Raw genomic sequence first — 16,935 nt, 5'->3', positions numbered from 1 at the left:
CATTTGTTATTACTATTGATTTAAAATCATGCTGTGTGTTTTGCATGCTATGATATTATGTTATCGTTGAAATAACTTTTTTTTTAATAACAGCCAGGTATTTCGTCGATAGAGTGGCCTATCGCGCGAGTCTTTTCCAATTTTGGCGGATAGCAGCGTGGCGGAAACATGCCACCACAGTTGTTAGGTATAACGATTTTTCTGTATCATTTCATCGAGTAGGTCACCATACTCTTCACGTACGTTTTCCTTCAACCTTTGTCCTTATACTGTAACTAATACTTAACTAAGCAGCATTAAATTATGTTTGGGAAACACTAACCAAGCGGGCGAATAGAAATACTGGGTGGGCGAATAAAGTGTTCCAACAAGTGTGGATGTGGTCTCGTTGTCCCCTTGCTATTTCTAATATCGAAAGTTAAATTGGGGAGGTAGTTTAAAACACAAATAAATACTCATGTGCCCAGTCTGCCTTAAGTTTTTAAGATTTGTAGTCGCCACAATACATTCGCTCACATAGTATTTAAGTAAGTCATGTTCGGTAGGTAATTATGATAGCTTTAATACAGGCCATTCGTTTACTACCACGGTAAATTTACTTTAGTTTCATTGAGCGCCCACATAGCAATTTTAAGAAACAACGAAGTATATACCTAATATCGATATTTTTTTTCAAGGAAGTAAGTTATAATATATTGATAGAATAAAAGAGGTTTTGATTATTTATGGCCACTGGAAATAAAAGAGTCGCGGTAAATCAGAAAGTCGATTATTATTGCCATTGTGACTCATTTCGTGTGGGTATCTAAGTATTTATTTTAATGGAGGACTTGGCTGGTGGAAATGTTACATTATTTTTTTTATTTAAATAAATTAACTGAGTCTGAACTTAAAAAAGGGTTATTTTTCGGCTAGAATTAACAAGCATAAAGCTTTCAAAGGTTCATTGCTGATTTCTTAAAAAAACTGCTAGGTAAATCCTAAGACCCGAAATTAATAAACAATCCACTCCCTAATCTTCGGATCGCAGTTTAAATGTAATAGTGTTATCCTTTATCTTTTTCCCTGACGATAAAATTAAGTAATTATTTCTTTATCTTTGCCCACTGAGAAGAAGGGAAATATATGGTTTATTCATTTGACTATAAATATGTACCTGTTTTAGAATCTGCGAGTAGAACCATTTTAAAACATAACCATCTTCTTTTCTTACACGCATGGCTTGGATTTAGAACGCCCTCCCAAATTATGTGTTCATATAATACAGGAAAGCGCGTCCTATCCTAGGCCACATCTGCACATTCCATCAGGTGAGATTGTGGTCAAGCGCTAATCTATACCAATAAAAAAAAAAATCAACTAGATTCACATAAATAACTTTAACTTATTAATTGTCCTTGTTTCTATATTAAGGCTATCCTTAATATACTCCCATAATTAAACAGCAAATCGTACCCGGAATCGTATTTGTGCAACCTTTTTACAATTTATAAAACAACGATCGTTTTTTTATACAAACAACGATCAAAATACTATTTTAGACTCGTTTCAAATGCTCTGCTGTATCAAATTGTTGGAAAGCAATAATTACTTTAAGTGTATAAAGCAATTTACTATGTACACACGCAAACGAGTTTTCTGAACAGTAAGTAATGACTCGTGACAGCGTAGTAATTCTGCTGAAAGAAAACAGTATGGCGCTTCATTTCATATGTAAGACATGAGACATTAAACACACGAATAAGTCCCCCTACCTATTATATTAGTTAAATAAGAAAGATTAATACAACACACTAGTTTTAACAAAAGTTTTACCGCGCAAGTCCGAATTTGTATTTTATAGTTTGTACCGTCAAAGTGTGACTTAGGTTCGGAGCGATCGCACGCCGGTCTTCGAATACACTTTCGTAATTTGTTCTTGAAGTTTCATGTAAGAAAAATGCCTTCATGGTGGGACTACTTGCATTTTAACCGACAGTACAATAATAAGAGAAACTTGGAGGAGGGTTTGTTTCAAATCGCGTCGCAGACTTGCAATATACTTGTAAAGGTCAACAACACGAACAATATTAATTTGACTAGGAACAACCGGAGCGACGAGTATGGTTGCGCCGGACCCCCCAAAGGGAAAAGTTCCATGCAGATTTGCGTGCCGAAGTTCAGGAAGAACTCTATTACTTCGGGCTGTAATCCCGGACTATCCGTGAGTAGTTTTATTTTTATTGTTATTTTAAAGAGTTGTGCGAATGTATTTGAATCGAAAACTCGTTTATTTTATGTAGGCTTAAATATATAGTTTCAATTAGAAACACGTAATAATAATTACAAAGTAACATTAAAATTTACAAAAAATATAACTGTTCAATTATTGGAATGGTACCCGAAATGCTGGCTCTATTGCCCAACATCGAAAACTTAATTCTGACTGACTTAAACATTGATAAATAATGTTAAATATTTTTTCCTTGGTTGGTGAGCAGATCGGTTTTTGAACATTAGTTACGCGTTACCGACGCGCAATGCACACTACGAAACGTTTTTACCGCGAATAAAATAAAGAACATGCATTTAGTATAATTAATGAGGGTCCTCCAGTTCGAGGGAAGCCAGTTGCTAAGGTCCAAGCTGGTATAAGTTGGCGGCCTCAATCAAATGAGATTCGAAAAGAATTTATGCTCTCCATGCTCAGTCCACCTAACTTCATAGCTTATTATTTAGGCTGTGAGTAGATGATAACAAAAAAAACCCGGATATGTTTACAGTGTGTTTTTCTTAGACCGGCACGTTTGGAACCTTCCTAGCTTTAGGTTTAACGACGTCAACTCAACATTATAAGAACATAATATATATATATCTTAATATATATAAATCTCCTGTCACGATGTTTGTCCGCGATGGACTCCTAAACTACTTAACCGATTTTAAATTAAATTGGCACACCGTGAGCAGTCTGGTCCAACTTAAGAGATAGGATAGCTTAGATCTTTAATTATAGTCGCAATTTTATTTTATTGCAAATTATTTGTCTTTAATTAATTGACAGTCACATGTTATATATATATATATATATATATATACTACTATACTCATTTAAGGCTTAGCAATACTGAATACTTTTAAAAATAAAATCAAACGCAGACGAAGTCGCGGGCAACAGCTAGTATATATATATATATATATATGAACGCTTCATAAGTGTCTGCGATGGACCTAAATAAAGACTTTTTGAGTTTGAGTTTGAATAAATATTCAAACTCAAACTTAAAAGTAACTAAATATATAAACATATAAAAACTGAAACGCTTTTTGTTAGCCGCCTACCGATACATTCTACTAATTATCTACCGATACGTTCAAATGAAATAGGTAGGAATTTGTAGTTAATGAAATACGCTTAATAACATTGGGTATGCACATTCAAAGAATGCTTGTAACATGAATGTTTTAAAGTTTAATAGTTTTACGATCAAGTCAAAGTTTGAACAGCGCTGCTTAGTGATATAGGTACTACATTTTAATTTGTAAATTAGTTCTTGATTCCTATAAAACTGTAGACAGTAGCTTTAAAAAAATTGTAGGATTTCTTTGTTTTCCTGATATGTTTCATGAAGCCGTGTATGATAAATATTTTTTTAAATCCCGCATGAACTCAACAGCTCTTGAATAAAAAAAAAGTACAATAGTGACGTTGACAGCAAGGATCGCCAAATTTACGCCTGTCACATGTCTGTCGTGAGATACGTAATCACCTTCCCGATGTTTTTCTCTACGATGTATGCTATCTCAGTGCCAAATGAATGGTTGAGCCAAAGATAGTAACACACATTCACATTTATAATATTAGTATGCCTAATTCAAATGACGTAAAAACATTAACTTAGTGTGGTTGTATTGTATGCAAAACGCAAACAAATGCATCACACTGTAGAGGTACAAAAACATACAGTGTAGAGGGTCTACAATGATAGCGTAAACCTCGTAGCACCACCTCATGGCTGTTGTAGTGTTGCTATGAGGTTAACGCTATCATTGTAGACCCTCTACACTCTTCAGCCATAATCGTAACTTCAATCATAAGTTGCAAAAACATGTCAAATTATAGATGTTAAACAAAAAATCATAAATGATTTTTAGCAATACACAAAATATGCCAGTTTTAACATTAAACTAATTAAACAATATTAATTATATATTAATAAGATAACAATTCAAATGGCAATTATGTACATTTTTACTTCTTTATAATGTCCAATTCTCTATAGCCATATTAAATTTAATTTTAGAATCTATCTTATACTAATATGAGTGATGATCTCAGGAACTACCGGTCCGATTAGAAAAATTATTTTAGTGTTGGATAGCTCATTTATTGAGAAAGGCTTTAGGCTATATATATATATCACGCTACGGACCAATAGGAGAATAAATAAAATAAACATACTACGAAAATACACACATCGCTACCTAGCCCCAAAGTAAGCGTAGCTTGTGTTATGGATACTAAGATGACTGATGAATATTTTTATGAATAATATACATAAATACTTAGAATAAACATATAAACACCCAGACCCTGAAAAACATTTATGCTCATCACACAAACATTTTCCGGTAGTGGGAATCGAACCCATGGCCTTGGGCTCAGAAAGCAGGGTCGTTGCAAACTGCGCTAATCGGCCGTCATGTTTCAATATCGGGGTTTTTTTTTCTTTTGAGAGTTGCACTGCGTGCGCTGTGTAAACGGTTAAATTTTCGATAAAATACTTTTACCGTTCTGTCCGTTTCAGTTAACGTATCCCTTTAAAAGTTGTAAAAAAAGTTGGCGATAGCATATATCTATAGATATCTATCTTCAAAGGTTGACTTATACGCGGACGAAGTCGCGAGGGACAGTTAGTGTATTTCCATACATAAAGGAGTTTTTGTATAATGACATGGTTTTTGTACTAGTATCGATGTTTGAATGATTAGTGGTTTAGAGTTCGGCGCTTTTGTTGGACCGATTTAGATCCCCGGTACGTAATTTGCACGATTTTAATGAATTTTAGGTTTACTTGTATTAACGGTGAATGAAGACATACTTAGGAGACTTGCGTCCGATTTTGAACGGTTATGTTAAAGTTAACATAACCGTTCCTCCAAATTAGACTTATAATGACGACGGAGTTTTTGTACACGGTTTGTGTATTAGCATCGATATTTGAATGATTAGTGGTTTAGATTCGGCGCTTTTGTGGGACCGAGTTAGATCACCGGTACGTAATGTGCACGATTTTATGAATTTTAGGTTTACTTGTATTAATGACGAATGAAGACATAGTCTTGCGTCCGATTTTGAGGTTTCTCCAAATTATACTAAATTCATGTTCATTAGTAATAACGATTACCACACGAATTAGCATGCCGTGCAAGATGAGGTTATTGACTTCCCCCTCTGGTACGGCAAGGAACAAACATCGTTAATTCTATGGGAGTTTTCTTACGACAAAACTCCGAAATTTGTGATTGACTCAACGCCTACACGCAATCGTTAGGTAAGCTTAGCGAGGGGATATTGGATAGAAGGGGCCGTTACTTTGCGGAAGTCCGTTGATATACAGTGAACATCTAGGTTCATTATCCGCGGTCCATTAACGTCCAACTGCAGGCCTCCTCTTTAATAGTAAATACGGTTTTAGAGCTTAGACCCACCACGCTGCTCCAATGCGGGTTGGTGTGCTTAAACGAATACGGTCACAAGTTAGTGATAATAACCGGGCCCGACGGCTTAACGTGCTCTCCGAAGCACGGGGGCTGAAACCGCCCACTTCCTAACTCTGGGCTGGTACGTTACATTATTTGGCATGACACCCAGCTGATCTGTAGTTCAACATGCAAACCGCTAAATCCTCGCGGCAGTCAATCATCAAGGTTACATTCTTATCATCATCATCATCATCAACCCATTACGGGCCCACTACTGGGCACGGGTCTCCTCTCACATTGAGAAGGGTTTAGGCCGTAGCTGCTGGCCAAGTGCGGATTGGTAGACTTCACACGCCGTTTAGAAAATCATGGAGATTTCTCAGGCATGCAAGTTTCCTCACGATGTTTTCCTTCATCGTTTAAAGTATGTGATGTTGCAATTGCTTGAATTGAAAACGCACATAACTCAGAAAAGTCAGTAGTGCGTGCCGGGGCTCGAACTAGGTCTCCACGAAATGAAAGCCGAAGCCTTACCCACTAGGCTATCACCGCTTCTTACAATACCCAAAAACCAAGCAAATCGGTACCGTGCAATTTGCTATTCATATTTCTTACTCTACGAGGGAAAGAATAGAAAAAACATGGTAAAAAGTCAGAACAATCAAGTTAATAGCAGTGTGAAAATGCCATTTGGACACTCCATGACAGCTCACAAAGACTCACTTTGGGGCTGATTTTCATCTTTACTAGATAAAGATATTTCTTCCCTCTAGAAGATAATGAGAGGAACAGAGAATGTGTAAAAAGAATAAAAAATGTGCAGAAAGCTCAGACCCTCACAGGGTTGTAGCGCAGGAAGAATAAGAAAGGGAAATTACAAAGCATTAAGAAAAATAGACCTTGCTTATGGTTTTGGGTTATAAAAACACTTTATTAATAAATTAGCAAATTCTGCTAGCTGCAAGTTCGTAAGGTTTCGTTTCAACTCTTGAAAAAATCGTTCCATCACTGGGAATGAAAGGAAGGCGTTAAAAACACGAATTTATGTTAATTAATTTCGTACGGACCTGAAATAACACGAAAAGGTTATGTTATTACTAAAATATATTTACGCAGTGCATCTCGAACACACCCAGGAAAACCGTAAGGATTCTTCCAACCACACAGCAAAAAAAAAACGACCTGGATTACAAAATTTATGAGCTCGCCGATAGCAAACATAACCTGAGGCCAGGTGCTGAACGTCCTTGTAAAAGATGCAACACCGCGCGTAAGTAAGTCCAGTACACTTTGAATGTCCATCGACAATAAACGATACACCGGATACGAATATAAAAGATAAGATACGTCGCGAGTGATAATCTGAAGGCTGTATGCTGCTTCTCTAGTGTTGTGTGTTGGTGTATGAATTGTTGCAAGCTGCTTCGACTAGAGGTGAACGACCTGCTTAATATTTTTTGAAGTTTAGAACTGTTTTTTGTCATAGCGTGCCGCGGTACCGTTGCCGGTGTATCGATTTTATACGTGGAGTAAGACATCGCGGTCGCTGCATACACTTCGGCCCCAGCCGTTTGACCTTGTTCCAATTATTTTCGTATTAGGCCTTTTGTGTTCGTTTTTCGGGAATACCATGATGCTCCACCCACTACTTAGTGCCATTGATACACGAAACCAGTTTTTGGGCTACTGAAGCCGTTGTATGTCTGTTCATCCGTCTCTGTGTATGACAGTCCTTTATCTCAGAGATGGCTTGAAGTACCAATTCGAAACGAATACCTCCAGTAGCAGAAAATTTCCAACCTACAGTTAAACGCAATGAAAGATAAACCGAATAAAATTATGTGCTTAAACCGTCCGCGTATTGTTGAGAATTAAGATTCTATTTATAGCGCAAGAACTAATTGTGCTTCTAATGGCAGCTGGCATTTGTTGATCGGTTGTTGACCATTGCTAAGTTTTTTACCAACACATGTCTAGGTAGGTATACAAAAGAACTGTATTTCAAAAACTATAAGAGAAGAAGATAACTTCTTATGGGAGGATAAACCGCTTCCTTACGTAACGGGTTACGGCCTATCTGTGTGGTTTCCCTTTCTCTCCCGCATACGGCATGGGCAGTGGTAGGCAGATGGTAACTAAGATTAAGTTATTAAGTTAATACATAATTTCTCAAGTTAATCAATTTCTATATTACATAGATTTACAGACTAAAAAAATACATAAATAATTGAATAAAATATAAATATATATTTACATAAATACACATACATAGACATACATACACATATAGTATTAACATATTTATAGTGACAAATAGTGCCTCCTTACACGACTTTTGAAAATTGCAAGAGACTTGGAGCGTCGAATGTCATCATGTGCATTCCACAGCGTTGCCGCTTTTTCAGTTAAGGTCTCAGAATATTTACCATTACGTACGTGCTATAAAAATTTCGCCTCTGTTTTCATAGACTCCTTTGTAAATTGCATTATACTTCATAGTTACAGCTTCCATACCTTTGTATTGTGGTACAAAATATGGATTTATTTTAGTAATTACGTTTCTATGAAACTGTGTTTCTTCGGTAGCTTATATCAATAACGTATAGCTGTCAAAAATCCGATACTTTACCGTGCGAATGTAAATTGGCTTTTCTTCTTGCTTATGGCTCACACTTTGTTGTTGTATGTTCCACGAACGTATACAATTGATTGCTTGCTTGCATGAAACTTGGTGCTTAGGAAACTAATTACGAGCTACGATTTCTTGCTCCTGGAATTTGCCTCAAGTATTTGGGCTATTTTGTTAGCTAACGAGTATTTTGGCAGGTAATGTAAAGAAGTGATGGCCTAGTGGTTAAGGCTTCGGATTTCCTTTCGTGGAGACCGAGTTCGAGCTCTGGCACGCACCCTTGACTTTTTATTATTATTAAACTCTTTACTTGTATACCACAACATTAACATATATAAAATAAAATAAAAACAGAAACACATCGAAAGAAGTAGAATACAAAAGGCGGCGTTATCGCTTAATAGCGATCTCTGCCAGGCAACCTTTGAATTAGGAAAAAAAGAAGAGGAGAACAGACTGATGGTGGAACAAATTTTAAAATACATACATGCGAATAACTACAGACTAATACATAAACTAGTGTACACAAATAGTGTACATCAAAGTATATAATATAATTAATAAATAAAAATAAACTAATATATATAACTTTTCGGAGTTATGTGCGTTTTTTAATTTAGGCAATTTAAATATCACTCGCTTTAAACGGTGAAGGTAAATTATCGTGAGGAAACCTGCATGCCTGTTCTCCACAATATTCTCAAGGGCGTCTGAAGTCTACCAATCCGCACTTGGCCAGCGTGGTAGACTACGGCCTAAACCTTTCTTACGCTGAGAGGAGACCCGTGTAGGAGGCCGGTTAATCATTGGTTGATGATGATGAAAGTGACTTGGTGAACCCCGAAAGTGAAGCCGAAGTCCTAACCACACTGATTAGGACTTCGGCTTGACGGTGGCACAGAGTTCGAACCTTTAACTTTTCAGGAGTTATGGTAATTAGACCCTAGCAATGCGGGTTTTTACGTTAATTTTTTCTTACATACTGTGAGCTAGCGGGGTTTGAGAGGTTGAATGAATAAATGGATATACTTTTATTGCACTCCAAAAAAAGTACATAATAAAAAAGAAAAGTATCACAAAACAACGTATACAATTCGGTGGCCTAAGCGTTCCATAGCGATTTATTCCAGGCAACCAATGGCAAAGAAAACAAATACTGAAAATAGGTAGGTAGGGCATTTATACATACACGTAAAAAAGATTTAATTACTTAAATAAATATTAATTATGTATATACAACAATACTTGTAACTAAATTCAAATAAATAAATAACTACTAATATGAATCAAATAAATAAATGACTAAAATATGAAACTAATATATTATATAAAAATGTATGATATTTACTTAAAAATAATATAATAAATTAAATATGAAATTCCCTGTTTCACTTCTTTAAAGTTGGTACGGATTTAAAAAAAATCAAAAAAAAGACTTTACGGAGTTCATTAAACCTTGGCCCTCTAAATAATAATATGAGCACGATCTAAAGCCTTTTATACCAGAATTCAATTTGATGAGTGGACAATAAATATTTTTATTCACGTGCGCGATTTAATATATGCTTCAACGTGAACACGTAAATACATCATTTGGCGTTTCGTAGAAATCAAATTTGGAAAATATACTTTGACCTTTCTACTCGATGAAGAGTTGAAATGCTATTAAAGTAGTATTATGTAGATACTGTCTGAGCTGTCGCCCGCGTTCTTTGCCGCGTTTATTACGGTTATTTTAAAATGCCCGCGGGAACCGTTTGTTTTCCTGGGATAAACAGCCTATGGTACTCTCCGTTTATGCCTAAAACCAAGTTGATTGGTGTCTTAGTTAGGGTGAAAAGAAGGCCAAACAAACAAATGAACAAACTTTCGCATTTATAATATAAATAAGGACATAAAGATTACTTGAGTGTTCTACTATGTGTTGTTCTAATGGTAAGCGGGTGCAACTTCGGATCACGAGGTTGTTGGTTCAAAATTTTCGTTACCTGGAGTTAGGTTATGGCGTTGTACAACCCTGTGCCTCGAAAAACACATGGAATTATCAGTTCCGGTTAATTGTTTTTTTGTTTGAAATCTTTATTGCACACACACATTTATTACAAAGTAAACACATATACAGAACATCACATCATATATCATATACATCATACATCATACTGTTGTTTTTCACACTAACATGTGACAGTAAGAGTTTAATTACCCGCCAACCCGCATTGGAGAAGCGTGGTGGCTCTTGGCTCGTCTCTGTCCATCTGAAAGGGAGGCCGAAGATTTAAATACTAAAGACCAAAATGAAAAAAAAAACGCGGCTGGAGTCGGCGGCAACGTATCTGTACTAAGTATAAAGTGAAAGAAAGAATAAATAAATAAATATACTACGATAATACATCGCAATCTAGCCCCAAAGTAAGCGTAGCTTATGTTATGGGTACTATGATAGCTGATGAATATTTTTTTATTAATATAATACACATAAATACTTATAATATACAGATATTCACCCAGACACTGACAAACATTCATGTTCATCACACAATCATTTTTCCAGTTTTGGGAATCGAACCCACGGCCTTGGTCACAGAAAGCAGAGTCGCCGCCCACTGCGCCAACCGGCTGTCAACTCTTAGTGTGTCTTTAAATTTGATTTGTTTGTTATCTATGGTCGGCTCAACCGATGCAATCCCGGGCAATAGCTAGTTCATTATAAATTTCAAGAGGGAAGAATCGTTGACAAAAGCTAGTGATAATTTTAAACTATATACTGCTTGTTCTAAAGTCTAGGCTAATAGGACTTGTCATTATAAATTTCAAGAGCTTTTGTCTCCACAAGAGCACGTGTAGTACCATGGAAGCTTAGAACAAGGCTTTAAATTAAAATACCTTAGATCCGAGCCACGAATTAAAACCTTTTTTGAAATTATCATGTCAACCGTAGGACGTTCACTGCTGGAAATACTTGTAGATATTTTTAAGGAGTTCCAAATTCCACGGTTTTGTACCGCTTTCGTTTAGCGGCTTCCTGCGCTGTCTTCCATATTTAAATTATAAATTCGAATGTGTGTCTCTTTGATTGTTGGCTACCTGTGTTCAACCACTTTGGAAATGATCTTGTTTAAAACTTTTTCATACTTTCCAGTGGCTAGGTTTGCAATTATCTAAGCTACAATGAAGCGGTGATATCCCGGTGGGTAGAACTTTAACTTCACTTTCGGGGGCTTTAACTTTTCTTAGTTATGTGCGTTTTAAGCAATTCAAATATCACTTGCTTCAACGATGATGGAAAACATCGTGAGGTTTTCTCACGATCCAGCATAACAGAGAGCTCTCCACAATGTTCTCAAAGCTGTGTGAAGTCCACCAAAATTGACCAGCGTAGACCAGTGGACTACGGCCTTAAACCCTTCTCAGTGTGGGAAGAGACCCGTGCCCTTTAGTGGGCTTATAATTTTTTACAAAATATTGCTTGTCCCGATGCCTAAGCGTTGATGGTTGACAGCGACTCGTAAAATGTCGTCTGTCCCCCTCGTTGGGGAACGACTAACGCTGCGTTTTCCATCGCCGGGTTGCCATTCCAGCATGTTAGGGCCCCAACGTCCATCGGTTCTCCGAGCTATGTCCCCGCCATTGCGTCTTCAGTTTCGCGACTCGTTGAGCTATGTGTTGTTCTACGGATTTCCTAACATAACTGTCTCGAACGCCCGCCGAGTGACTCTGAGTCTTCTTATGCTGCCAAAAGTAAGTAACTTACGGATCTGAAACGTAGTCGTTTCAAATCCGTAAGTCACTGGCAACACGCACTGTTCGATGATTTTGGTCGTGTCGTAAAGTTTCGAATCCAAGTTTCAATCCGAGTTAGCCAATTTTTTATTAGCTGCTTCCAAATGTCGAAATGCAAAAGTTTATGTTTTAGTTTTTTATAACTGGTGTAGTAAAATAATTTTAAATATTTCTGTAGATTGCATAGATTAAAGAGGATTCTTCATATTATAGACAAACAACTATATACATTATTTATTAATAGTTTAAATTTCTTTCAACCTCATTCAACAGCACAAAGCACCTAAATGCAGTGTTCATTGTAACCTACATTTCTAAAGCAATTTGTAAAGTCTTTAGCGTTTTAGTTGTCTGACCTACTTAACTGAGAGCATCACGATTCACCCTGTTGCTACGAAATGTACCTCTAGGTAATTTGCTGGTATAATTTCGTACCGGATATCTCCCACGACGCTAAATGCCTCGTATACAGGCAATCCGCCGCAGCATTACATCGCCTTTAAGTACATCCATATACCTACATTCGGATATAAACTTGCAAATCGTAGCTTGCATGCGCCAGGGAGATCGCAAAAAAAAGATAATCATGAATGGTTGAAAATATATTATACAAACCAAAGGGAAGTTAAGTAGAGCATCATCAGCATTCAGTTGTAACTTGTATGATGAGGAATGCCAATCCTTCTCATGCCAGTTGAACCTGTTCGTGGCACAACCGAGCAAAGCGATTATATTTCTTAAGCCTAAAATTTTAAAAACGTTTGCGTAAAATGTTATAAAGTTAAGTAAGTCTATATAGCCTTTGTCCAGATTGTAAAAAGATTTGCGAAATCCCACTGGAGTAAAACATTCAAACAAAAAAACAAATAAGTAACAACACAAACCCTGTATCTTTGTTATTTGTAAATAAAGATATAGATATTATTTGTAGATAGATAGATAGATGAGATATGAGGCCTTTGCCCAGTGAAACATGAAAAGGCTGATGATGATGATCTTATATCGACGGCCGATTGGCGTCAGTTTGCAGCGACCCTGCTTTCTGAGTCCAAGGCCGCGGGTTCGATTCCCACAACTGGAAAATGTTTGTGTGATGAGCATGAATGTTTTTCAGTGTCTGGGTGTTTATATATTTATTCTAAGTATTTATGTATATAATAATTGTTTTATAAATATAACCTAAAATAAACTATTTAAAACTAAATAAAATCTAAAACGTCCTCGAAACCACCGCAGCGAGGCACAGTTCCTAAGATGCTGGCAGCATTGCCCCTTTGGATGGCCAAACTGATTCGTTCATTCATACTAATTTTTATGCATATTATTCATAAAAATATTCATCAGTCATCTTAGTACCCACAACACAAGCTACGCTTACTTTGGGGCTAGGTGGCGATGTGTGTATTGTCGTAGTATATTTATTTATTTATTAAAATTTTAATATTACTCGTAAGTCATTTCAAATTTGCTTCCGAGCTAGTGAACTCATAACCTTTTAGATTTCAGTCTCAGCCCTAAGAATTTAAGGTCGTAGCTCACTGATACAATACTGCAAGCGCACAGCAACCGCGATAGATGACACGGTGATAGTGCATTGGGTATTAGCTCGACTTCACATTCGGGGGGCCGAGTTCGAATCCCAGCACGCACCTCTAGCTTTACGGAGCTATGTGCGTTTTTTAAGTAATTAAAATATCACTTGCTTCAGCGGTTAAGGTAAAAATCGTGAGGAAACAAACCTGCATGGCTGAGAGTTCTATATAATATTCTCAAAGGTCGCACTGGGCGAGCGTGGTGGACTACGGCCTTAACCCTTTCTTATTGTGGGATGTGAGGAGGTCTGTAGTGGGCCGGTAATGCGTCGATGATGATAATAAAAGCAACCGCACAGCTCCACCTAAAATTGCTATGACTGCAATCTGTCCATGCGCTGACAGCTAGCAGATATGTTGTAGCGGCGATGGTTAGCAAGCTGTCCACGGAGCGTCGTGGGCACTGAGGCTGCTGGTAACTCAACGCGTCAATTTACTGCGAATGCACATCCGTGAGTATACAGTTCGCGGACCGCGTGCTTGAAGCTTGTGGTTATCAAGACGTAAACTATCAAGAAAGATTTCAAGCTCGCTTACCGAGTACTGTTTCCATTTTAACCATCAATAGCCTGTAATCGTCCACTACTGGACTGCTGGCTTCCAATGGGAAGTTTTGCCAAAATTAACACTGGGTGGATGGTTTGTGTTTAAAATTAAACAGATTTTCGTTTGCATTATATATGCTGTCGAAAGTGGTTAATCAGACAGCGGTTATAATTGCATACAATGCGTATGTCACAGCAAGTTTAAGATATGGTATAATATTTTGGGGTAATTCGTCTGATAGAGAGCGAATATTTAAATGTCAAAAGAAGTGTCTAAGAGCTATATGTCACTTGCGTCCCACAGATACGTGGAAACCGTATTTTGAGAAAATGAAAATACTAACTTGTCCTTGTTTGTATATTTATGAAGTTCTGATATTTATCAAAAAAAACAATCACTTGTTTACATATAGTGATAGCGAACGCAGGAAAAATAAATTATTGTATAAGCCACATTCCACAGCGTTATTTGGGAATAGTATTTTCATTATGGCGCCTAAAATATACAACAAATTGCCAGCGTCGCTGGCCAACAGAAGCATGAATCTTGTGGATTTTAAAGATAAGATAAAAAAATTACTTATTGGGAAATGTTATTATACCATCCAAGAATATTTAACAGACACAATATTATAGGTTTGACATTTACAGTGATTATAATTTGACATGAATAATAATATTTGTACTTTTGATATCACTCTTAAATTTTATTCTTATTTTAATAATATCGATTGATTTAAGATAGTATTATTATTGTATAATTATTGTACGATCATATATATTTTTTGCATGCCATCTAAGGCGGATTGTTTGTCCCTTTGTTTTGTGTACCTACCAACAATGTAATACCAATCTGCAAATAAACGATTTGATTTGATTTGATTTGAGGGTCGGCGACAACTGTATTCTGTACTTCCATCAACATACGGCACATTTGCTTGTTTTTGCTACCTGCACTTAAATATATTCAAAAAGCATATGTGACTGTTTGCGTGCTCACTTAGTGATGTGCAAACAGTGACGTGCATAGAGGGTATGCACAGGGTATGCAAATGGTATAAAATGAAGAAAATCTGCAGTAATAGTTACAAAGTACTATTTAAAAGTAAGCTTTTTATAACTCTTACAAAGCCTATATGCTATAGCTTTTATAACTCGTACTGGAGATTTTCTTCACCTTATATCATCTGCACGCCACAGTGTGCACAGCGGTGAGGTATAAATGAGCAACCGCTTTTATGTTTTATGGGGGAGTTTGAGTCGGCGGCGAGTTGGTATTTCTTGCCAGCAAATTGCGTGACTGTTAAAAGCTTATCTTCACAGAAGATTTTATCCGTCTACTTAAATATGTTAATGGTTTATTGTTACGTGAAATTCCTGAAACAGGTTATTCGACTATGTGGTACCTAATTATGCGGATTCTAAGTGGAATTCTGGATTCAATTCATTCCAATGCTTACTAGTATTATAAAAGCCGAATACCAAAGTGTGTTGTGTTTGTTTGTTGTTACGAATGTTCAGCTCAACCTCTCAACCGAACTTGGCAAAATTTTGCATGAAGATAGCTTGCATCCTTAAGATGGATATAGGATTCATAAACCTGGAAAAATTAACGATTTCCGCGGGATTTTTAGAAAACCAGCGCACGTCTTAAAGGACAACGGCTAGTCATATTATAAATCTAAAAGTTGTCTTTCTTCCAGTTTGTTACCAGTGCTATAAGTATATATACACTCAAAAAAATGCATAAATAGCTTGAGTCCTTGAGATGGGCATAGGAATCTTTGTAAACTGAAAAAACACACGGTAGGTAATTGCTTCCACGGGGCATAATAAATACCTGGTAAATAGATTTCGACTAACTTTTGGACAGGTATAGAGAACATAGAAATCGAATACTTATCAGTCTTGGAAAATAAACAATTCAATGAAATCATAATTTTCATATCAACCTAATATCGCCCCACTAAGGCCGTAATCCACCACGCTGTTCCAGTGCGGATTGGTTGACTCCACACACCTTTGAGTGCATTATGTAGAACTCTCAGGCATGCCAGTTTCTTCACAACGTTGTCCTTCCCTGTTGAAGCAAGTGATATTTTAATAGCTTAAACACGCACTAAATCCTAAATAATCCTAAATTGCCCCAACAGAGACATACTTATAAAAAACAAATCGACAAAGTTAGCACTACTTACTGTCTATTTCGTACTAACACGGCAGTACGAAATAGACAGTAAATGTTTTCCCAGTAGCTGCGCTAATAACCTGCAATTCTAAAGCCACGGGTACTTAGTAACGATGTCTCGTGCGGCCGTAAGTGTTGTGACCTATATTAGGTATGTGAGTGTCTTGTCTTAGTACTGTAATGTAGCAGAATCATTATACCATATGCGTCAGATAAGAATAGGTATATAGTTGTCACCATCACTTCAGCACAAATAGCGTAGGCCGCATGCAAAAATTATATCCCCCTATTATATCAACCGTGGGGCCGAGACCCTAACATTAAGTGATATCCTGTTGTTTAGGCTTCGCTACACCTCTCGGGGAGACGGATTTCGATCCCCGGATCGCACGTCTGACTTTCAACTGACGACTGACGCAATTCGGGTCCCGACAGTTACTACCCTACCGAAAAAGACGTCCCGCTAAGCTATTTAGTGTAGAAACCAATAACGGGTATGACCAAACCATGATACTA

At 36.9% G+C, this 16,935-nt stretch overlaps 1 protein-coding gene across 1 annotated transcript in view; it reads left to right on the top strand.

Annotated features, from left to right (window-relative positions):
* Positions 1–1,877: 1,877 nt before the first annotated feature.
* LOC120629925 (5'-3' exonuclease PLD3-like) overlaps positions 1,878–16,935 on the top strand; it is a 65,956-nt gene continuing 50,898 nt past the window's right edge. Inside the window, exon 1 of the mRNA XM_039899009.1 lies at positions 1,878–2,203. Coding sequence (XP_039754943.1) covers positions 1,940–2,203 — 264 coding nt within the window. The 5' untranslated portion in view covers positions 1,878–1,939. The remainder of the gene's footprint in view (positions 2,204–16,935) is intronic.

Source organism: Pararge aegeria, chromosome 15 (assembly GCF_905163445.1).
Source record: "Pararge aegeria chromosome 15, ilParAegt1.1, whole genome shotgun sequence".
In the NCBI taxonomy this organism is placed as follows: Eukaryota; Metazoa; Arthropoda; class Insecta; order Lepidoptera; family Nymphalidae; genus Pararge; species Pararge aegeria.
Note: the sequence above shows the minus strand (reverse complement) of the source record. Positions and strands in the feature narration are given on the sequence as shown.